General features: G+C 39.9%; 1 protein-coding gene across 1 annotated transcript in view; it reads left to right on the top strand.

Annotated features, from left to right (window-relative positions):
• Positions 1-25,482, top strand: part of SYCP2 (synaptonemal complex protein 2) — a 101,164-nt gene that overhangs the window by 54,397 nt on the left and 21,285 nt on the right. The window contains 10 exon segments of the mRNA XM_036320983.1: positions 1,977-2,110; positions 4,254-4,684; positions 7,862-7,989; positions 8,950-8,986; positions 14,351-14,421; positions 14,517-14,574; positions 15,851-15,906; positions 16,908-16,965; positions 17,446-17,614; positions 24,888-24,925. Coding sequence (XP_036176876.1) covers positions 1,977-2,110; positions 4,254-4,684; positions 7,862-7,989; positions 8,950-8,986; positions 14,351-14,421; positions 14,517-14,574; positions 15,851-15,906; positions 16,908-16,965; positions 17,446-17,614; positions 24,888-24,925 — 1,180 coding nt within the window.

The following is a 25,482-nucleotide window of genomic DNA, read 5'->3' as shown; positions in this document are numbered from 1 at the left end:
GAAGGAGAGGCTCCTCCATTGAGTGTCTGCCCCCTGATGTGCACATCATAGCGACCGTTCATTCTGGTCGTTCTGCCATATGGTCGCTGGGCTTTTATTATATAGACTAGAGGCCCAGTGCACAAAAATTTGTGCACTGGCGGGGCGGGTGTCCCTCAGCCCCACTTGTGCCCTCTCACAGTCTGGGACCCCTCGGGAGATAACAACCTGCTGGCTTAGGCCTGCTCCTGGGTGGCAGATGGCAGGCCCAATCCCTAGGTGAGCCCCTGGTCGGGCTCAGAGCAGGGTCGATGGGGAGGTTGCGGCACCACCCCCTGTCATGCACAGAGCAGGGCTGATCAGGGGGTTGGGGAGCTGCCCCCTGTCACACACAGAGCAGGGCCCATCAGGGGGGTTGGGGCTCCGTACCCTGTCACACACAGAGCAGGGCCGATCAGGGGGTTGGGGAGCTCCCCCCCGTCATGCACAGAGTAGGGCTGATAGGGGAGTTGGGGCACCACCCCCTGTAACAGAGCAGGGTAGATCAGAGGGTTGGGGCGCCGCACCCTGTCGCACACAGAGCAGGGCCAATCAGGGGGTTGGGGAGCTCCCCACTATCAGGCACAGAGCAGGGCCAATCAGGGGGTTGGGGTGCCCTCCCCTGTCACGAACAGAGCAGGGCGGATAGGTAGGTTGTGGCCCCGCCCCCTGTGACACACAGAGCCGCTGGGCGATCAAGGGGTTTGGGTGCTGCCCCCTTCACACTGCCCCAGGGGCCAGGAAGCCTCGCAGCTCCACTGATCCTGGTGCGGGAGGCCTCGCAGCTCCGCTGATCCCAGGTTCGGGAGGCCTCGCAGCTCCGCTGATCCCGGTGCTGAGAGGCATATTACCCTTTTACTTACTATATAGGATAGAGGCTTGTTGCACGGGTGGGGGCTGGCTGGTTTGCCCTGAAGGGTGTCCCGGATCAGGGTGGGGGTCCCGCTTGGGTGCCTGGCCAGCCTGGATGAGGGGATGATGGCTGTTTGCAGCTGGTCACACCCCCTTCAGGGTAGGGGTCCCCTGGCCAGTCTGGGTGAGGGGCTGAGGGCCATTTTCAAGCTGGCAGGTGACTGAAGCTCCCAACCTCTCCTTTTTTTCTTTTTTCTTTTTTTCTGGGATTATTTACCTTCTATGGCTATCACTGGAACTGAGAGCCGGCTTTAGCTCTGAGGCTTGGCTCCAGCTTTGAGACCTCGGCTGCTGATCTGGGTTTGTTTGGGTTCTATAATTGAAACACTGTTTCAGCTCCAGCTCTGAGGCCGGCTGGCTGAAAGCAGGTTTCTGGGGATTGTTTAGCTTCTATAATTGCAACAATGTTTCTTAGAGTTGCAGCTCAGAGGCCGGCAGCAGCAGGCGGGGAACCTTGGCTTCCTCCATCACTGGAGCAAGCAAGCCTCCTGTTCGCTTCAGCTGCCTGGCTGCTGGCTGCCATCTTGGTTGGCAGTTAATTTGCATATCTCACTGTTTAGCCAATGGGAAGGGTAGCGAAGTTACGGTTAATTACCATGTTTCTCTATTATTAGATAGGATTGTTTATAGCATTAATCATCTCTCAAGTATTATGATAGCACAATGGGGAATAGTCTGTTTTGTCCATTTGTACCAACATAACTACTTTCAAATTGAGAGATTCAGATGAATGAGATTTTAAAAATAATAAAGTATGAATGTATACAAATGTAACCTACTTTAAATATACAATGGAACACGTAAGTTATGTGAGTTATATTTAGGTAGATATAAATATAGTAGCAATAATGGAACTTTTTAATCTCTAATTTGATTAATTATATGATAAATTTTAACTTCTATAATGACTTACTAAAACATTTTCATACTTGACTAGTAAAAATTGCTATCAATAAACATTGACTACATTTTAAAAAAACAAAGTCCTATGTCAGAATTATAGCTAATGTTTTATGATATATTAAGCAAATGAATTTATTTTCCAGGTTACCTGGTGTTTCATACAACATTCATGGAAATAAAATGTCTTCTAAATGGGCATGTTGGACGCCTGTAACAAATATTACGCTGTGTAGTAATGAAAGATCAAGTGCTTCACAAGGAGACACATTTATTCAAGGTGAAACATATACAGTTGATTCTAAAAAAAAAAATTTTATTGATTTCAGAGAGGAAGAGAGAGGGAGGGAGAGATAGAAACATCAATGATGAAAGAGAATCATTGAGCAGCTGCCTCCTGTCTGTCCCCCACTGGAGATCAAGTCTGAAATACAGGCATGTGCCCTGACTCTGACCCAGAATCAAACCGGTGACCTCATGGTTCATAGGTCATCACAACCACTGAGCCATACCAGTCCAGCTACAGTTGACTCTTAACACATTTCGTACCTCTCAGGAGTTTTCTCATGTTTTGTTAAGGACCTCTCATGAGTGTTCTCATTTTTCACGCCCATGGAAAAAGGAGCGAATCTAGATACTTATGTAAATTTTGTTTGGTCCTTCTTCATAGAGGAAAATGTTTTACGCAGTACCATACGTTAAAAAAGTACTAGGAACTTTAATTGTTTAATTGTTTTTGTAAATAAAAATGTTATAATTATTGAAAAACAACACCTAAAGTGCATTATGATGATTTAAATAACGTGCAGTTTGCCCAAAAATGTGTGGTCCCTGGCGTATGTCTTAGAGATTTCTATGCGGTATGCAATGTGTTAACAACACAGGTTTGAATTCCATGGGTCCATCCATTTATATGGAGATTTTTTTCAATAAATTTTGTAAATGTATTTTCTTTCTCATGATTTTCTTAATATTTTTTCCTCTAGTTTACTAGAGAAAAGAATCTATACTAATAAAAGGGTAATATGCTAATTAGACTAGACATCTTCTGGACGACTTCCAGACATCCTTCCAGAAAAGGCCACTGTGGCGGGGCCGAGGCAGAAGCCATTAGGGGTGATCAGGCTGGCAGGGGAGAGCAGTTAGGGAGATCAGGCTAGCAGGGGAGAGCAGTTACGGTGATCAGGCCGGAATGGAAGAGCAGTTAGGGGGATCAGGCCGGAATGGAAGAGCAGTTAGGGAGATCAGGCCAGCAGGGGAGAGCAGTTAGGGGGATCAGGCCAGCAGGGGAGAGCAGTTACTGTGATCAGGTCAGCATGGGGGGAGCAGTTAGAGGGATCAGGTCAGCAGGGAGATCAGTTAGGGCAATAAGGCAGGCAGGCAGAGGCGGTTAGGGATGATCTGGCAGGCAGGCAGAGGTGATTAGGGGCAATCAGGCAGGCAGGGGAGCAGTTATGGGAATCAGGCAGGCAGGCAGGCAGAGTGATTAGGGGTGATTAGGCAAGCAGGCAGGTGAGTGGTTAGATGCCAGCGGTCCCGGGTTGCGAGAGGGATGTCTGATGTCGGTTTAGGCCCAGTCCCGGGAATCAGGCCTAAACTGGCAGTCAGACATCCCCCAAGGAGTCCCAGATTCGAGAGAGTGCAAGCCAGGCTGAGGGACACCCTCCCCCCTGCACAAATTTCGTGCACTGGGCTTCTAGTATATAATACAAATTTCATATAAAATATATATTAATTGAATGTTATTATTAAGGCTTCTGGTTATTTAGTTTTGTGAGTCAAAAGTTATACGTAGATTTTTGGCTGTGTAGGGATTGATACCTCTAACCCTGTGTTGTTCAAGGGTCAACTATAGTTTTTTCTGTATATAATAGTAGTTCAGGGGAATATTCATTTCTTGAAATGTCTGACAAATATCTTTGGTTTTAATGAAGGTTATACATTATCAGTTTATTAATTTAACTAGAGGCCTGGTATATGAAATTAGTGCACAGGTAGGGTCCTTAGGCCTGGCCAGTGACCAGGGCCAATCTGTGGGGCCACCGGCGGGGTGATTGGGGCCCCCACTCACACCCACTTTGGCCTGGCGCTGCCCGCTTGCTGGCCTCACCACCGCCAGTTGCCTCTCTCTGTGGGGTGACTGGTGTTTATGGGATGACTAGCAGGACGATCAGTTGGCCCCCACTCACACCTGCCTTGGCTGGCCTGCCACCGCCTGCTTGCCAGCCCCCCCCCCCCCCCCCCCGCAAGCATCTGTCAGGGCCTGCGGGTTGGGGGCAGCTCCTGCAGTGAGCGGCTGCCTCCTGGTGGTCAGTGCATGTCATAGCAACCAGTCGTTCCACTGGTTGTTCTGCCATTGGGTCGATTTGCATATTAGGGTTTTATATAGATAGATAAGGATTAATTTCTTTTTTTCCCACTAGATATTTCTATCAACAAAAATTTTACTAAACAAAAATCATCCTCTTCAGTATCTGATGATAATTCTGAAGAAACAGGAAAGGTGGAATATAAGAAAGAAGTAACGCAGCATAACAAAATAGATAAAGGAGAAGTAGATGTTTGCAGAAGAACCAATCAACAACTAAATCAATGTTCAAAGCAGAAAAATATTGAAAATACCAAGCAGAGTGATTGGCATATTGAATCTGAAACTACTTTTAAATCAGTTCTCCTAAATAAAACAGTTGAAGAATCTCTCATCTATAGGAAGAAATACATATTGTCAAAAGATGTGAATACTGCTATTTGTGATAAAAGCCCCTCTCCTAGTAAAAATGCAAGGAGTCTTAGGAAATCAAGGAAAAGATTAACATCTGAACTTAATTCCTTGGATTTGAAACAAAAAAAAATGGTGAGCTTTCAGTGTGTTTTATTTCTGTTTACCCATAACATGCCTACTTAATAACATAAGAAAGAGAAAGAAGCTTGTTTGATTACTGTAAATTTAACATTTGTAAATACCTTGTTCTTTAATACAAACTCAAAGCAAGTGCATCTTGAATTCCTGCATCTCTCCCTAATCCTGGCTCTGACAAATCACATGCCTGTGGGTGCCATAGGAATTGCTTGAATGAACCCGGTTTTGGCGCCTTTTTGTGTGTCTGTGAGCCACATATGTAATTTTTCATTTTCTAGTTATATTACAATTTCTATAATACATTTGTAAAGTTTACAGGATAAATTCATTTTATTAATATATACTTTTACTTTTCAATTACAGTTGACATTTGATATTAATATTAGTTTCTGCCTTGTTTCCTCTTATTGGGTTTCCCACTCTGTCCCTTAGATTCTTTTGAACATGCATGTAGAACTGTGTGCCTTTGCCTCTCAAATGGTGCTTACCTTTCTTCTTAAATACATGGTTGTGTTTTGTGATTTTTTTCACTTTATAAGTGTAAAGACTTTCATTCAACATTTATACTTTGCACATAGTAGCATCTGAAGTATTTCTTGCATTATTGCATTAAAGTTTTACAAGGTTTTTCAAGAAAGGATGTAAGTGGGGTGGAAGATACTATCTTCTTCTATAATTGTTGCTCATCCCTATTGGCTGCCCCACTTTCTTCAGATGAATCATCTGTAGAACATCTCTAGGACAGTTTTAGGTATTTTGTACCATACTTTGAGACATATATCTGGGCTCTCTGTTTTCTTTCATTCTCTTTGTTTATTCTTTCACCAGTACTACACTATACTGATAACTCGATCATTATGCCTTAAAAGTAGAGTACTGTCAGTTCTCCAACTTTGTTCTTCTCCTTCAGCATTGTGTTGGCTATTCTGGATCTCTTGCTTCTCCATGTAAACTTGAGAATCATATTGTTGATAACCAAAAAATGACAGTCTGAGATTTTGATTGGGATTACATTGAATCTATAAATCAAATTGGAAAGAACTGACCTCTTGACAATATTGAGCCTTTCCATTTATTTTGATTTTTTTTTATTTTTCATCAGAGTCATTTAGTTTTCCTCACATGGATCTTGTGTATATGTTTGTCATATTTATTCTTTTTTTTTATTAAAATATATTTTATTGATTTTTTACAGAGAGAAAGGGAGAGAGATAGAGAGTTAGAAACATCGATGAGAGAGAAACATCGATCAGCTGCCTCCTGCACATCTCCCACTGGGGATATGCCCGCAACCCAGGTATATGCCCTTGACCGGAATCAAACCTGGGACCCTTCAGTCCACAGGCCGACACTCTATCCATTGAGCCAAACCGGTTTCGGCATGTCATATTTATTCTTGATTCCATTTTGGGGGGTGGTAATGTAAATGGAATATAATTTCATATTTCAATTGTTAGTTACTGATGTATAAGAAAGCGATTAGCTTTTATTATTACTTTTATATCCTTTCACCATTTCTATAATTGCTTTTTAGTTCCAGAAATATTTTTGTTGATTGATATTTTTCTACATAGACAAAAACAGTTTTATTTCTTCCTTCCCTATCTTTTTACTATGTATATCCTTTGCTTGTCTGTTGCCTTAGCTAGGACTTCCAGTATGATGTTGATAGGAGTGTGAGAGCAGACATCCTTTTCTTATTTCTGATCTTAGTGGAAAAACATCTAGTTTCTATTAAGTATGATGTTTGCTGTATTTTCTTTTTATAGCTGTACTTTATGAAGTAGAAGATGTTCCCTGTATTCCTGGTTTTCTAAGAGTTATGAATTGATATTGGATTTAGTCAAATGTTTTTTGTGCATCTATTGATGTGATCATGATTTTCTTCTTTAGCCTATTAATATTATGGATTACATTAATTAATTTTCAAAAGTTGAATCAGCCTTGCTTACCTGAAATAAATTCCACTTGGCTATGATAGACAATTCTTTTTATACATTTTTGGATTTGATTGCTAATATTTTATTCAGGATTTTTGCATCTGTGTTCATGAGCTGATAATCCTATCTAATAAAGAGGGAATATGCTAATTGACCTTCACACCATTGTAAAGATGGTGGCGCCCACAGCCAATAAGGAGGGAATATGCTAATTCACTGCCCCGCCCTCAAAGATGGAGGTGCCCACTCCCCTCAGCCCCACCGGGGTGGCAGGCGTGCGGCAAGGCTGGGCCCACCCCATGGGCCTGCCTCCAGAGCTCCTCCGTCCCCTCAGCCCCCCAGCCACCCAGGGCCGCCCAAGGCTCAGGTAACCAGGACCGGCCGAGGCTTGCGCTGCCGGCAGTGGCAGCAGCAGAAGTGTGATGGGGGCCTCGCCTTCCCCTGATCGCTGGGTCGCCTCCCACCCCTGAGGGGGCAGACTGGGCTGAGGGATACCCCCTCTGGTGCATGAATTTTCATGCACTGGGCCTCTAGAATCTTATAAAGTGAGTTAGGAAGTATTCCCTATGCTTCTGTCTCCTGGAAGATTGTAGAAAATTGTTATACTTCCTAAATGTTTTATAGAACTCACCAATAAACCCACCTGGGCCCGGTGCTTTCTTTTTTGGAAGGTATTAACTATTGATTTAATAGATACAGGCCTAGTCAGGTAATTCTTCTATGAGTTTTTATAGAATTTCAAGGAAATGGTCCGTTTAATCTAGGTTATCAAATTTGTGGGCATAGAGTTGTCTATAGTGTTTCTTTATTATCCTTTTAATGTCCATGTAATCAGTAGTGATAGCCTCTTTTGGTATTAGTAATATCTGTCTTTTACATCTTTCTTTCTTTTTTTCTTAACCTTACTAGAGGCTTGCCAACTTTATTGATCTTTACAAAGAACCAGCTTTTAGTTTCCTTTAGTTTTTTATATGAGTTTTTTTTCTATGGATAGAAACTTTTAAAAAGCAATATCTACAGAGCACTCTCCATAGTTCTTTCTATATGGGAAAGGACTGACCCTGGCTTGTTTTCATGCTCAACAAAGCCCAAGCTACCAAGTCACCTCTGGCTCCCTTTATTTCTCTTTGTGGCTATACTTAGAGCCAGATTTTTCTTAATTTTTTTCAGCCTTTATTTTCATTTGAAGGTTAACTTACAGAGTTTTTAAGTAACTTATGAATTGTTTCAGAGAGAAAAGTCAAAAGGGAAAATACTTGCTGATGCAGCAGAATCCTTGATAAGCCAAATTAATAAGAGATACAAACCAAATGATGCTATACGGTCTGCAAGAAAATTAAAGGAGTCTTTCATTAGCAGGTATGTTCCTAAGTTTTAGAAATGAATATCTTTCTGACAGATACAACTAAATTATTTTACACTGTTTTAAGGTTAGTTTTCAACAAGTTAAAGTAATGTAACTTTCTAGGAGAGAACACATAGTAACTTATTTACTTTTAAAAATAGTAGCTGTTTAAATTAGAACTAAATTTGAAATTAGACATTGTAGTATCTGATTACATTTTATAAAATATCAAAAATACCAAATTGATGCAGCATATCATTTTAGAAATCTTTAAGATATAGACATTATAGAAATTTTTCATTGAGTCTAGTGATGAGTAAAATGAAGTATATTTAAATATATTGCTTAAGTAAGAGATCAACAAAAGGACTTAATATGCATGCATATGAGCATAACCAATGGACACAGATGGGGAGGGGCGGTGAGGGCATGTGCTGGGGGTTGGGTTAGGCCGGGGAGAGGTCAATGGTGGAAAAAGATTTATGTAATACATTAAACAATAAAGAACTTAAATTAAAAATAAAAAAACAAAAATGAAATTTAAATAAGCTGAAATGATTTACTTTTATATAGTAAATATGTATTCCTTGTTTATAATCTTTCTGAAGGTTCTTTTCTTATTACAAAATGTATTTTTATAGGCTGCCAGTTGGTTAATTCACATTTAAATTCATTCCACTCTTATTGTAAGGAATGAAAATTATTATTTTCATGGCAGAACATTCAATTTAAATTGCTTGGCACCTCCTGCTACATAAATGATTCAGCTTAGAATTAAATATTATTGTTGCTATATACTGTGAGTGAAGGTGCAAAAATAGGGTACTAGTGCTATCACATCACAGTGATTTAGAAACATATGGATGTGGACTTAGTGACCCAAATATGTTCTACCTTATATAGAATGCCTTTTATGGAAAACATTCTACTGATATTTAATTGCTTTCTTAATTTTGACAAAACCTTTTTTATAGTGGTTTTTCAAACAAATATGATCTACAGCTCAGCAAGGTAGGTTTCATTTATTTAACTATATATCATAGCATCTGACTATATATATGAACATATCTATAATTGACTGTAAACACTAAAATAGAATAATGGTATGATGGAATTAGATTTAATGTTTTCAGCATATTGATAAAAGGATTAAACAACTAACATGTTTAGTGGCAAGTACTCAAAGAAGCCTTCTACTCTGCTTTTCAAAGAAAATGCTTCTTTTACATATATGAGCGTGATTTTTTAGTTTTTGGTTCATGATTTAGTATATCTTCTTTCTTAAGGCCACCTGCCAGTTTTCCATTGTTCTGTGGCCAGGTTTTGGTTTCCCACTATGAGTGGGTCATTTATAGCCTTGAGCTTGTGCAGGTATGACAAAGACAGAGGGACATTACAGTAGTTTCTGCAGGCCACTATAACAAACATAGCACTGTCTGGTGGAGTGGCTCAGTTGGTTGAGCATCATCCTGTGCACCAAAAGGTTACCGGTTCAATTCCTGATAAGGGCATATACCGGGGCTGTGGTTTGATCCCCAGTTGGGGTGCGTGAGGAAGGCAACCGATCAATGTTTATCTCTTTCTGTCTCCCTTCCTCTCTTTAAGTATGTCCTTCTGTGAGGATTTTAAAAAATACTATAGATTGGGTGGCTGAAACAACAAATATTTATTTCTCACAGTTCTGAAGGCTGGAAAGTTCAAGATCAAAACACTGGCAGATTTGGTATCTGCTGACTGCCATCTTCTTGCTGCATCCTCACATGGTAGAAGGACATGATTAGTATATCTTTGTCTCCATTTTTTTTCTAGCTAATCCTATCTGAAAGATTGAAGTTGGTGATACGTGGGCAGGCTAAATAGCTATCTCAGATGGTGAATAAAGAAAAATTGAATTTATTTCAGGAAAAGGGGATGGGGGATGGGGATAGCCAAAGGGAAGGACTACATAGCACTGAGTCAAAAGGGTATTGGTTCCATGATGGCAGCAAAAATATACCTAGGACAGTGAAACAAGGAAGTGCATTAGAGAAGCAACAGGAAAGCCTAGGCTGGGCTGCTTTGGCTCACTGAGAAGTCAGAGGGAAGGGGCCTTGGACACAGGTTCAGGGGATAAACCCTAGATGAGTTGCCTCTGCCCATTGCTCTCCTGGTTTCAAGTCTCATGGGATCCCTTGGGTTAGGGAATATGTTCCTGAGGGGGAAAGGAAGGGGAACGGGAATGGTAAGGGCATGCTCCTGGGAGGGAGAATACATGCTGGGTCATTTGTCTTGAGCCAATTTATCTCTCTCTCTTGCAGGTGGAAATCTTAGGGGAGGTCTCAGGGGGGTATCTCCATAGAATATTCATCAGTTTTCCAGCTGTGCTCTTTCTGGGTTGTGGTCTCCACTGATTGGTCGGTGCCAGGGCAGGGGATCATTAGTCAATGTAACCAGTCCAGGGGCAGCCATGGCAGCACCACTTGTCTTGTTTGCTGCTTTTCTGGACCTGGAGATGAAATATAACTGAGGCCTAGATGTTATCTTTAGGGAGGAAAAGGTCAGGGGTTCTAAACTGCATACCTGGTGATATGCTTAAGGGAGTATAGGTTACCCTGGGGACAAGGTTCTTGTTTTCCCAGTTTTGCCCCTTGCTAGGCATCCGGGCTTTCTGCCCTGGTGAGTTTCTGTACCTGGCCCATCATCCTTGCTCTACTCATGTCTGCCTAATACTATCTTCCCTCATAAGTAGGTCCTCCTTAAACCCTTATTTTTGTTAACAATGTTTATTATTCACCCAGGCTTAAAATATCAATTATCTTTTATTTCCTCACAATTACTTTCTCTCTCAACTTAATTTCAAGTTTTGAGGTTTACATTTTGTAATTTCCTCTTGAATCTTCCCTCTCCTGCCTATTCCAGCTGCTGTTTTTCTAGTTTGCATTCTAAATTTCTAATCCCTAGATTGCTACAATAGCCTTTATGTAAGTCTTAATGCCGCTAGTATTTCTTTGTGCCAATCCATTCAATACCAGCTACTTTCTTTCTAAATCGCACTTCACTCGTGTCATTCTCTTGTTCAGAACCTTTCTTGGATCCCTGTTGCTTATAGAAGTAAGCATGGAGACTTAGTCTGGCTCCCTAGTGCCTTTCAAAGTCAATCTTGTTTCTTAATATTAGTTTCCTAGAGAAACTAATAATCTGAAACATAACTTCAGATTCCCGAAGTGTTTATTCTCTTTTTCTTCGACCTTTGGAAAGAACTTGGAACTGACTCAGCAGGTTCCCACCTTCTTTTCTGATTGTCAAAACTTTATTCTTCTTTGTAAGACTTACTTTAGCAGTGGTTCTCAACCTTCCTAATGCCGCGACCCTTTAATACAGTTCCTCATGTTGTGGTGACCCCCAATTTCATTGTCACAAATTGAACATAATTAAAGCATAGTGATTTATCACAAAAACAATATGTAATTATATATGTGTTTTCCGATGGTCTTAGGCGACCCCTGTGAAAGGGTCATTCGACCCCCAAAGGGGTCGCGACCCACAGGTTGAGAACCGCTGCTTTAGAGTCTGCCTTCTTTACAAAAACTTTCCAAGATGTCCTGACTCAGAATCCATAATGCACAAGAATTCTGAATCTGCACAATTATTTTGGTACCTTTTGATGTCTTCTTCACTAGTGCAGATTTTTATATCACTTCTGTCTTTTAGCAGAGTGTAACTGTTTAATATCATCTTTGTATCCTGTATAACATCTTTGCTCATTTTTGTATCCTCTTTAATATCTTTTCTCATTTTTGTATCTTCTGTAATACCTAGCACACACTGGCATGCAAAAGATGAAATGAACAAGTGTAACTGAATAGTAGTAAAAATCATATTGGAAAGGGTAAGTCAGTTAAAGTAATAATATTCCCAAAAATATATACACACACTTTGAATAATTCTGAAGGCAGTGTTTATTAAAATACATTTCATTTTCAAAATTGAGCTATCAACTCTTAAAGTGTGCATACATTTTTGGGAGGACACCATATTAAGAGAAAAAAATTTTGGAATAATGCTCATCTATATAAAGCAGCTAAAAGAAATAATAAAATTGAAGATGAATTACAACTAAAATGAATATTTTCATTTTAATATTTCTAGCTTACTAAATATTATATTAGACGTCTGATTATTTCAGATTAGTAATCATTTAGTGACATTAATTATTTGTGTACCTAATAATCTACACTAATAAAAGACAAATATGCAAATTGACTGTACCTTCGCTACACCTTAAGGCACTCCCACCAGCCAATCAGAGTGACTATATGCAAATTAACCCAACCAAGATGGTGGCCAGCAGCCACAGAGCTGGAGCAAGCAGGAGGCTTCCCTCCTGCCTGCCCTAGCCAGCTCTGAGCTCCTCTCAAGGCTACAAAGTTTCAATTATAGAAGGTAAATAAACTTCAGAATTAAAAAAGAAAAAGAAAAAACGAAGAGGCTGGGAGCTTCCGTCACTGGGGGGCTTGGCCAGCCTGAAAACGGCCCTCAGCCCCTCACCCAGGCTGGCCAGGCATCCCAGTGGGGACCCCCACCCTGAAGGGGGTGTGAGCACCTGCAAACAGCCATCAGCCCCTCACCCAGGCTGGCCAGGCACCCCAGTAGGGACCCCCAACCCTGAAGGGGGTGTGACCAGCCTGCAAATACCCATTAGCCCCTCACCCAGGCTGGCCAAGCACCCCAGCGGGACCCCCACCCTGATCCAGGACAGTCTTCAGGGCAAACCAGCCAGCCCCCACCCATGCACCAGGCCTCTATCCTATATAATAAAAGGGTAATATGCAAACTGACCCTAACAGCAGAACGACTGGTAATGACTGGTCACTATGACACACACTGACCACCAGGGGGCAGACGCTCATGCAGGAGCTTCCCCCTGGTGGTCAGTGCACTCCCACAGGGGGAGCTCTGCTAAGCCACAAGCCAGGCTGACCGCTGCCAGTACAGCAGTGGTGGTGGGAGCCTCCCCGCCTCCTCAGCAGCACTAAGGATGTCTGACTGCAGCTTAGGCCTGATCCCCGCTGGCAAGTGGACATCCCCCGAGGGCTGCTGGGCTGCCAGAGGGATGTCTGACTGCCAGCTTGGGCCCAATCCCCCAGGGAGCGGGCCTAAGCCAGCAGGTGGACATCCTCCAAGGGGTCCCAGACTGCAAGAGGGCATAGGCCAGGCTGAGGGACCCCCCCGAGTGCACAAATTTTTGTGCACTGGGCCTCTAGTAGCTAAATATTTTAATAAAACAATTTTATTTTAAAAAAAATTTTATAGCAACGGTAGAAATTTATTAAAGTACAAGTACAGACTCCCACATAGGGAGGGGGAAGAGTCCCACTCACTTCCTGTTTCCATAGTTTATAAAGGCTGTAGTTCCTGTGTCCTAATATCCCCTCTGATTGGTCAATATTTCCTTTCAAATTGGTTGCTATAGTGACTCCTGAGGCCCCCCTTTTTCATTGTCCTCCTATTCCCTCTGGGCTTTCTTCCTTCTTTATTTTGTAAATATAGACCTTTTTTGGCTACTTCCAATTTTCTTGTCTTATGGAAATATACCTATTGCTGTTTCCTTGTCTTATGGAATTTTATTTAATAACTTTTCTGCCCTCACTATTTTTTGATCAGGTTGAATACATTTTGAACAGTAGTCTATAGGAATAATCTCACACATATTTTTCCCTAAGAGCCCTAGTTGATTGATAAAATTTTGAGCCTTACACTTGAGATTTTACATAAACCTTAGCCTGTCCCAAAGGTTTTTCTATTGAAGAATTTAAAGCAAACAAGTATTTAAAAAGTGCTTTGTGTGTATGTGTGATTCTAGAATCACTAAAATTCAGCTTGTGGAATACCAGAGAGGTCATTTTATCTAAGTTCAATAAGGTCTTATATTTTGTATTTGATTTTCAATACTTTCTATTATATTTTTAGTTAATCCTGAAGTCTTCAGTATTTTTAAAATGTATTTTTATTGACTTTAGAGAAGAAGGAAGAGGGAGAGAGAGAGGAACATCAATGATGAGAATCATTGATTGGCTGCTTCTTGCACACTCTCTCCTGGGGATTAAGCCCACAACCCAGGCATATGCCTTGACTGGGAATCAAACCCTGACCTCCTGGTTCATAGGTCAATGCTCAATGACTGAGCCACGCCGGCTGGGCAGTTTTCAGTATTTTTAAGTATGGATATTTAATGCTTTTATTTAATTCACATTAAAGAAACTATTACAAATGTAAAATTTATATTAGTGGAAAAACAACTAGAAAGTATATGAAAATTTAATTGCACATGTTCTTTATTTGCCAAGTATAGTAATATACAAGTTTGAATAGTTTTATGTAAACTTTTGTATTTAGGAAAAGGGTCAGAAAAAAAGTTATAGACAACTGAAGACTACTTTTGTTAATGTTACTTCTGAACATTCATTGTAAGTAATTTTTCATAAATTTTACAAATTGTTTTATATTTGAAGAAAACAAGTTTATTATATAATAGAGTTAATATTTCTCTTCATTTTTACAGGAATGATGTTTACAATTTTAATTTGAATGGAGCTGATGAGCCTATTATAAAACTTGGGGTAAGCTAGAAGTCTGTAGTTATTTTGTATTTATTCAGTATTTATTTTGTAACTATGATGCAGTTATTAGCGTGTATATTTTATTTCCATCCTCATATAGATGTTGTCCCAATTATGTCCCAATTAATTGATTATCTGTCTAGACTTAGTGGGACAAACGCAGGTGACCAGGAGTCAGCAATAACGGCCTATCCCCTGGTACTTCAATGTCTAGACAGCTGAGCCTAACTGGAACACATGAACACACACGACAGAATTAGTATGCAGTCACACAAGGTTTATTTACCTATTCCTAGTGGTCCTAGGCTCCAGCAAAGGCCACCTGGTGATGCACACCGAAAGATGGACGAGGAAGATAGAGACAGACAGGTGGCCACAATTGGTTCAGGCTCACACAGCAGGGCAGTCAATCAGGGGCTTGTCTCACAGAGTGACATGGAGTCCTCCTTTCATCAGGCAGGAGATGTTCACTGGAGAAAAATCTGTTGCTTGTATAGTCGGTGGTAAACAACTTGTGTCTTATTAGTGTGAGCCAGACGGTGTGCCTTGTGCTGGGAGCAGGGTGTTTATACTTTAAGGGCTTTAGGGCATTCACATCAAGATAGTGGGGTGTTCACCACATTTGGAAGTTACAGAGTATTGGGGTCTTCACACAGCAAACATTTCACATATTAATTATTTCACACATTAATTATTTCCACACATTAGAGGGGTTTCCTTATGACCATAACGTTATTATAACCTATGTGCTTTAAAATATTTTAAAATATATATTCTATTTATTTTTATTAAACTTATTGGAGTGACATTAGTTAACAACATGAATTTAAGTGTAAAACTTTGTAAGAAGACATATATACGCCATTGTGTGCTCACTACCCAAAGTTCAGTCTCTTTCCAAACATTTTTAAACATTTTAAAATTTGTTTGGTATCTACCTAGCTATATTTAGTTTCCTTTCAAGTACTTCGCATTGAAGTAGAGGAAAATGAGTAATTGGGACATGGAGGAACTCAGACTACTTCATCAAGAAAATCACTTTTCTTATAGATACAATAATTTAAAATACTTACAATTGGCTTGAAAATTTAAAACAGTTACTCTTTATTTTATTTTTAGTATATTTTACAGTTCTAGCTTTCTAAACTTAATTTTGTTGTCACATCTTAAGACTATATGAAGTGATAGAAACTAGATTTTATGTTTATTTCTTTTAGTTTTTGTTTACCTTATTTTGACACTAAGAAAAAAAAATTAATGCTTACTCACAATATAGATCCAGGAATTTCAAGCTACAGCTAGAGAAGCCTGTATGGATAATTCAATAAAATTGTAAGTGGTTTATTATAATTAGTTGAATCAGATTAAAATACACTTGTCTCAATTGTTCTTTTTCTTAAACATTTCCTTCCCATTTATCTGAGAGTTTTTAATATATGAAATACTGTCATAATTACTCCCATTATTATCCTGTTATTTCAGCATTTATAGTTGATCCTTGAACAACATGGGGGTTAGGAGCACCAGCCCCCTATGTAGTTAAAAATTTGAGTATAGCTTTTGACTCCCCAAAAACTTAATTTCTAATACCCTACTGTTGATCCAGAAGCCTTGCTGTTAACATAAACAGTTGGTAACACATACTGTGTATATTGTATGTGTTATATACAGTATTCTTACAGTAAAGTAAGCTAGAGAAAAGAAAATGTAAAGAAAATCATAAGGAAGAGAAAATACATTTGTAGTAGTTATTGAAAATAATCTGTGTATAAAGGAATCTGCGCAGTTCAAATCCTGTGTTTTTTAACAGTCAACTATATTTCTAAAGTTAATAATGCAGATTCTGTGCACTTTTTTATATTATTATTTTTATTGATTTCAGAGAAGAAGGGGGAGGGGGAGGGAGAGGGAGAAAGAGATAGAAACATCAATGATGAGAATCATTGATCAGCTGCCTCCTGCAACACCCCCTACTGGAGATCGAGCCCACAACCCTGGGCATGTGCCCTTGACCGGAATCAAACCCAGGACCCTTCAGTCCGCAGGCCAACACTCTATCCACTGAACCAAACCGGCTAGGGCCAGATTCTGTGCACTTTTAATATTAGTTGTACATCTTACATGATAAAACTGAAAGGGCTTAGTAGTACTTTCATCTAATCTTGTAATTTTATAATTAAGTGAAATCAGAGAGGAAACATCACTTGGCTAGAATTATATAAGTGAATTAGTAAAGACTAAGGCTGAAAATCCAGATCTAACTGTTCAGTGCATGCTACCTTAAGAAAAAAGTACTTAAGATTAATTAAAATTAATGTATATTTTTGTTTAAGGGTTGGTTTAAGGAATCATGATGAACTCGAACCTTCTCTCAAAACCAAAGATAAAAGAGTGAGTTATAATATCCTCATATTAAAACCAGTATTTCTTTTAATAATTTTCCAATACCAAAGGTTGTCACAGAACTGGAAAACATAAACAATTAGATCTTTTTTTTCCTCAGAGCTTATCCATGTTCCCAATTTGACTTTTCTTAATGGTCTCTGAGCTACTGTGATCATTGAGTAATAGATGTGACAACTTTAGTTCCTTTCTTTGATGGTAATAGGTTGTGTCTCTATGGAAGACAGCTGATGTGATTCAGCTTTTAATTAACAACAGCACAGAAAACAAAATACAAATCTCTGATCTGGATTTTCTCATGACTTCTTGGATAGGTCCTTAATGCCAGGTAGATTAGTTTGCTAAAAACATGAGAAGTTATTCTGTTTGTTGTTTTGTTTGTGGAATTTATTTTTGGCTTAACTTACTTTGGATGCCATATAAGACACATTTCTTCATCTATTATGAGTATTCTTTTTTTTAAAATAGGTAACAAGTCATAAAAATAAAAACCTCTTTAGTGATACTGACACAGAATACAGCTGTGATGACGGCAAGACTGACATTAGCTGGCTAAGAGAATCAAAATCAAAACCACAGCTAATAGGATATAGCAGAAATAAAAGTGTGAAGAAGAAAGAGAAAAGTGGGAAATCAAGTAAGAAATCACTTTTTAGAGAAATGTTCCAAATAATTTTACTATTTCAGCTATATAAAATGCTCTGTTGGTAGCTAAGTATATTTTTATATGTGGATAGTATTTTTTATTACACACCCTTATGAATAGAAAAAAGAGTGAAAGCAAATACACAAACACTACAGTGGTTTTGCTTTTTGTTTTATTACTTTTGTAAGATGGTTATATTTAAATTGCTTTTTTTTAAATGGGATATTTAGGGACATAAAGTATGATTTATCATGATCTTGGGTTCATGACATACTGTTACCATGTATCTGTTCTTGGCCTACTGTTATTCAGTTATTGGGTATTTATTGTGAATAATTATATTAAGTACTCATGAACCCAGCACCCTAAATAAAATCAAAGCTTGGACAACATCCCCATTCCCTGCCATACCCAACACACATGAGTTTTAGGAATTGATACAGATGCAGCAAATATATATTGAAAGGAAAACAATTTTTTTGTAGAAATATTTTTCCCAAATTTTCACAGAGTGTTTTGCTAGCATATATATGGCTTCTGCTTTCTCTAGTAAATCTCCTGAAGTAGTTGGATAAGAGTTTGAGGTATGTGTTTTGGGCTAGACGTAATGACCATTTTCATTGTTTAACATCAATTTTAATGTTTACTAAAATGCAAAGACTTAATATATTCCATTTTTAATAGAAGACAACATAACTGAGCTGTTAAATTTATATTTATTTTAAGGGAATCAGCTTTTTAAATTTAAATCATTTTTTTCAATTACATTTGACATACAATATTATATTAGTTTCACATGTATATCCCAGTGATTGACGTTATATAACTTATTAAGTGATCATCCTGATAAATTTAGTACCCACCTGACACCATACATAGTTATTAGAATATTATTGACTATATTCCCTATGCTATATTTTACAACCCCATCACTATTCTGTAACAACCAATTTGTACCTCTGAATCCCTTCATTTATTTACCAATTGCAACTCCCTTCCCATCTGGCAACCATCAAAATGTTCCCTGTATCTATCAGTCTGTTTGTGTTCTGTTTCTTCATTTATTTTGTTTTTAGATTCATTTGTTGATATATATGCATTTGTTGCCATATTATTGTTCATGTTTTTTTATTTACTCTTCTTCTACTTCTTTAAAAATACCCTTTAACATTTCACGTAATATTGGTTTGAGGTAAATTCCTTTAGCTTTTTCTTGTCTGGGAAACTCTACATATGTCCTTCAATTCTAAATGATAGCTTTGCTGGATAGAGTAGTCTTAGTGGTAAGTCCTTGCTCTTCATCACTTTGAATATTTCTTGCCAATCCCTTCTTGCCTGCAAAGTTTTTGTTGAGAAATCAGCTGACAGTCTTATGGGAGCTTCTTTGTAGGAAACTAACTGCTTTTCTCTTGCTGCTCTTAAGATTTTTTGTCTTTAAACTTTTGCATTTTAATTATGATGTGTCTTGGTGTGGGCCTCTTTGGATTCAGCTTATTTGGTACACTATGAGCTTCCTGTACTTGTATGAATATTTCCTTCATCAGGTAAGGGAAGTTTTTTGTCATTTTTTCAAATAGGTTTTCAACTTCTTGCTCACTCTCTTCTCCTTCCAGCACTACCATGATGCAAATGTTGGTACCCTTGAAGTTGTCCCAGAGGCTCCTACATCTTTTTGTATTCTTTTTTCTGGGAGTCAGCTTTTATTTTATTTCAGGATAAAAATAACCAGTAGCAACCTGTGAGGTGGGAGAAGAGGTAATGGCTTAAAAAGAAATAAAAATAGAGATATGGAAATGAACTTTGTCATGTGTTTAGATATGAGGCTGATTTTTGAAAACAGATGAGAGGCCAGTCATATGCACAAGGAAGAGAAGAAACAGGATTATCATAAAAAAGAGACTGAAGTATGAAGTAGCTTAGTGTGCTCAGAGGATGCAGTATTGTAGTAATTAGAATGTAGATCAAATTTGTGGGAAAATGTTCAAAGATGTGGCTAGATCTAGTCATAGTTAGTGGACTTTGAAGCATTGGAGAAACATAAGATTCACATGTTCTCAGGGAACTTACAGTCTAGTGGGAAGATGTACAAATAAGGACAAAGTGGAAGATTAGAGATCTTGGGAGACATGAAAGGTTAGAATATTGTAGTCAGTAATTACTTTTAAAGTTGAACTTCTGAGTGAATTGTTTTGTGCCCTTGACTGGAATCAAACCAGGGACCTTTTAGTCTGCAGGCCAATGCTCTATCCATGAGCCAAACCATCTAGGGCAACATTAACACTCTTGTGCTGGAAGCCAGTCCATCCTTGCTGCTTGACACAGTCACTGCAGGGAAGAAACATCTGCACAGCATATGTTTCAAGGGACCTGGCATATATGTCATACTGTTCTTAATATGTTTGCTCACCTTCTTGGCGCTATGTGTTTTAACCAAGGTCGCCTCTCCAAGAAAGGTTGTTTCCCCAGGTAGGGGTTTTTCCCTGAAGTTAGGGAGGGAATAAAACCCCTTAACTAAATGCCAGGCGGGTAGTTAATCACTTTAACTATGAACAATCACCCTTAAGCTACATAATCTTTACTCCCTGGAATGGAGATAAGAAACGCCCTAACCTTTGCAATAGAAATTGACAGGATTAAAATCAACTGGTATAAATACAGATGTAACAAGACAAGAACCAGAACTTGGCTGGAGTTCCTGGCTAGAAATCCTGGCTAGGCTGCTGATCAACTGAACGCTGTCTCCGTGTCATTCCTTCTTCACCGACTCCGTCCACACCTTTGGGGACCCCTGGACCTGTTGGGGTTGGACCCTAACACTCTTGATGGTCTCTTTATGTTTTAAAATTGTGTTAATCATTGATTTCACCAGCAACAAAAACGTTCTCTCCTTTGTTGCCCAATAGATGCTTTTTGTCAGGGGTTATCAGGTTGAAAACTGAAGTTTTGGTCGACAACCGAGACATTTTTTCTGTAAAAAATTAGGTGGAGAACCACACTGTTCAAGATGGGAGGCGTTTGAGAAAAGAGATCTGACTGATTGTAGATTGTCAATATGTTGAATCTACTTATATGTATTCTTTTATGAGATCCTCCATATTCCCTCTGCTGAAGGACTGAATGATAAGTCAATATGTCTGAGCTGTCTTATTGCCAAGGTTGGGAATCTTTCTTCCAGAACTTCATTGCTTGCTTTGCTTGGATAATCTCACTTCTTAGACTACAGAGAATATTCAGGAAATTGAAATTGTGCTTGAAAGGAAAAAGTGAATAGGGTCTAAAGCTACTCTCAAGAATGTGAATAAATCTCAGAAACAGAATGAGTGAAAAATAAAACAAGTCATAGAATATTACATAAAATATGACTATTTTATAAAGTTGATTGTATTGACTAGGGATACATATTTGCGAATTAAAACCTTTTTTGAGACAAATGAATGAGAAACACAGATTTCAGGATAGTGATTACCCTTTAGCAGAGGGAATGTAGAGGATCACATAAAAAAATACATATAAGTAGATTCAATATATTGACAATCTACAGTCAAACCTCATTTCTTGAGCATCTCCCATCTCAAACAGTGTGGTTCTCCACCAAGTTGTTCACAGAAATAATGTCTCGGTTGTTGACAAAACTTCAGTTTTCAACCTGATAATCCTTTCATGCTGATACTTCAGCATGACAAAAAGCATCTCTCAGGCAACAAAGGAGGGAATGTTTTTGTTGCTGGTGAATACAATGATTAACACAATTTTAAAACAAAGAGACCATCAAGAGTGTTAATGTTGCTCTAGCAGGTTTGGCTTAGTGGATAGAGCATTAGCCTGCAGACTAAAGGGTCCCTGGTTTGATTCCAGTCAAGTGCACATGCCCGGTTGTGGGCTTGATCCCCAGTAGGAGGTGTGCAGAAGACAGCCAATCCACAGTTCTCTCATCATTGAAGTTTTTATCTCTCCCTCTCCTGTCCTCTCTGAAGTCAATAAAAAATAAAGAACAAAGACCACAGGTCAGCAATTAAAAAAAAAAAAGAGTATTAATGTTGATAAGGATGTGAAAGTGCTCATAAAACAACAATCATGGGCAATTGAATAGGTAGAAAAACTGTTGTTGATTGGATAAAGGAAAAGCAGTTAGCCCGTGATAGCATTTTGGAGGCAGTGATATATTTAAAATTCATTTAAGGCTAGTAGAGGGTGGTTCGATAAATTTAAGAAGTGTTTATAGATGACACAGTACATTACACATTGTATTATATATAAGAAATCTACATTAATAAAATACAAACATGCAAATTGACTATACCTTCACTGTGCCTTAAGCCAGTGGTTCCCAAACTTATTTGGCCTACCGCCCCCTTTCCAGAAAAAATATTACTCAGCGCCCCTGGAAATTAATTTTTTTAAAATTTTAATAGCAATTAAACAGAAAGATATATGTATTAATGTTTCTACCTTTTTTGTAAAATATAGTAAAGAAAGGTGTAAATTAGAAACATTGAAGTTTGAAATTATGAAACTATTTATTGAACTCAGAATAGAAAGGTAATACAAAAAAAGTTAAAACAAATGCACCTGTGGCCATCACCGCCTCCCTGGATTGCTGCAGCACCCACCAGGGGGCGGTAGCGCACACTTTGGGAATCACTGCCTTAAGCCATGCCCACCAGCCAATCAGAGTGACTGTGTGCAAATTAACCCAACCAAGATGGCGGCCAGCAGCCACAGAGCTGGAGCAAGCAGGAGGGTTCGTTGCCTCAGTGATGAAGAAAGCCAAGCTTCCGGCCTGCCGCGGCCATCTCTGAGCTCTACTCAAAGCAACAAAGTTTCAATTATAGAAGATAAATAAACCCCAGATACCTGCTTTCAGCCAGCCGTGGCCACGGAGCTGGAGCAAGCAGGAGGCTTGGGTTGCCCCTGGCGATGGAGGAAGCCAAGCTTCTGGCCCACCCTGGCCGGCTCTGAACTCCACTCAAGGCTACAAAGTTTCAATTATAGAAGGTAAATAAACTTCAGAATTAAAAACGAAAAAGAAAAAACGAAGAGGCTGGGAGCTTCCGTCACCGGGGGGCTTGGCCAGCCTGAAAATGGCCCTCAGCCCCTCACCCAGACTGGCCAGGCACCCCAGTGGACCCCCCACCCTAAAGGGGGTGTGGCCAGCCTGCAAACAGCCATCAGCCCCTCACCCAGGCTGGCCAGGCATCCCAGTGGGGACCCCCACCCTGAAGGGGGTGTGAGCACCTGCAAACAGCCATCAGCCCCTCACCCAGGCTGGCCAGGCACCCCAGCGGGACCCCCACCCTGATCCAGGACAGCCTTCAGGGCAAACCAGCCAGCCCCCATCCATGCACCAGACCTCTATCCTATATAATAAAAGGGTAATATGCAAATTGATCCTAACAGCAGAATGACTGGGAATGACTGGTCACTATGACACACACTGACCACCAGGGGGCAGATGCTCAATGCAGGAGCTGTCCCTTGGTTGTCAGTGCGCTCCCACATGGGGAGCTCTGCTCAGCCACAAGCCAGGATGATGGCTGCTAGCACAGCGGTGGTGGCGGGAGCCTCTCCCTCCACCTCAGCAGCACTAAGGATGTCCGACTGCAGCTTAGGTCTGCTCCCTGCTGGTAAGTGGACATCCCCCAAGGGCTGCCGGGCTGCTAGAGGGATGTCTGACTGCCAGCTTGGGCCTGATCCCCCAGGGAGCAAGCCTAAGCCAGCAGGTGGACATCCTCCAAGGGGTCCCAGACTGCAAGAGGGCATAGGCCAGGCTGAGGGACCCCCCCGAGTGCACAAATTTTTGTGCACCAGGCCTCTAGTCTACATATATAAAAGCCTAAGCAACTGGAATGACCGGTTGCTATGACGCACACTGACCACCAGGGGCAGATGCTCAATGCAGGAGCAGACTCCTGGTGCTCAGTGCGCTCCCACAGCCAACCACCCCCAACCGGACAACCTCCTGGGGTCCCTCCCCACCAGCCAGCAGTCCCTGATCACCCGATCAGGGCTGGCCCCTGGGGTTGGAAAGGAGAATTGGGGATGGGTAGTGGCAGACATGGCCCCTTTCCCAGGGGGCTGAGGACCGGCTCCCTCCTCGGGGCCGGCAGCCAACCTCCCATGCCTCATCCCTCCTTCTGGCCAGCAGGCCCCGATCAGCATGCCGCCCTCCCGCCGTGGTGGTGGCGCAGCGGTGAGGAAAGGAGGAGGGGGGGGGAGGCGGGGTACTACACGGTGGCGGAGTGCCAATGATGACGGCAGTGGCCGTGGCCGGCGTCTGTTCCTTCCATGCCCCGCCCAGCAACCGTCGCTCCCTCTCCAGCAGTGCCCTGATCGGCCTGGCCTCAATTGGACCTGAACACTGGCCAGGCCTGTGGACCCCACCCATGCATGAATTTTGTGCACTGGGCCTCTAGTGTTAAATAAAATGGAATCATTTGGGGGTCTGGAACAGATTAATTCAATTTACCTTATTTCTAATGGGAAAAAATGATTCAGTGTTTAAACAAATGATTCAGTGCTTCTCGAACAGCCTTCCGGAACGCATTAAGTTTGAGAACCAAGGTTCCACTGTAGTTCCTAAACTGAATAGTAGCATCATGGATGTTAACTTTATAACTTACGTTACATATTCTCTTGTATGTTTAAAAAGTTTTATAATATAAAGGAGAAGGGAAATGGGTAAGTCACATGATATCAAATACTATACAGTTAAAGTTTTCAAAGTCAATTTGGCCTCAAATCATCTTTAAATTTAAAGTTGGAATGAGTTTAAAAATGTATTCCTATTTTCTATGATTTCAACTTATATACAGAAATATTCTAATAAGATTTATTTACTTATTTATTCATTTACTTATTTATTCATTTATTTATTAAATTGATTGGGGTGACATTGGTCAACATGAATGAGATTTCAGGTGTGGGTTTCTATCTTACAAGATCTGTATATTGCACCATGTGTCCACCACCCAAAGTCAAATCTTCTGTAACCTTATATTACAACCCCTTTCTCCTCCCACCCCCTTACCTCTGGCAACCACCATGCTGCTGTTTGTGTTCATGAGTTTCAGTCTTACATCCCACATATGAGTGAAATCATATGGTTCTTAGCTTTTTCTAACAGACTTATTCAACCTCACTGGCAATTAGGGAAATGCAAATCAAAACTACAATGAGATACCTTATACCTGTTCAAGTGGCCAGTAAGTTTTAATGCCAGTTTTTAACCATTTGAAAATTTTAACCTTATTTTCTTGAATTGCAGGACCATCTTTGGAAAGGGAACAACCAAGATCTAAAATGGTAAAACTTGGAAGTTTGTGTTCACACATCCCTTTAAAATCATTTTTCTCTTTGTCATGAAAAAAAATTCATGTGTCATCACATAATTTTATCCTTATCAGTCACTTGTTTCTCATATTTGTGTCAGTCTTTGCACCCTTACTCCTACCTTCTGCCTTTTTAAACATGTTAGCCTGTTGTACGTCTATTTTATTCTGTGGTGAAAGGTATTTTTGACATCTCTTTTTTTTCTCTCTCTTTTTTACTTAAGTTAGGTAATATAAATCAGGCCTTTCAAACCTTTAATTACAGGGATAAAAAGGCAATAGAGAAGATATTTGGAATGGAAATGTAAAATCCAGTCTTTTTAAAATATATAACTGGAAGTTCATGCTTTTTAATCTTTAGCCCCTTTGTCTTTCCTTCCCCCCTCCCACTTTGGCAGCCATCAGTTTGCTCTGTATTTATGAGTTGGTTTCTGTTTTGTTTTTGAGATTCTACATGTAATTGAAATCATACAGTATTTGTTTTTCTCTGAATTACTTTAGTTAACATGATATTCTCTAGGTTTTTATCAC

This window comes from Myotis myotis, unplaced genomic scaffold, assembly GCF_014108235.1.
Source record: "Myotis myotis isolate mMyoMyo1 unplaced genomic scaffold, mMyoMyo1.p scaffold_m19_p_9, whole genome shotgun sequence".
Classification (NCBI taxonomy): domain Eukaryota; kingdom Metazoa; phylum Chordata; class Mammalia; order Chiroptera; family Vespertilionidae; genus Myotis; species Myotis myotis.
This window is presented reverse-complemented; position numbering and strand designations above follow the sequence as displayed.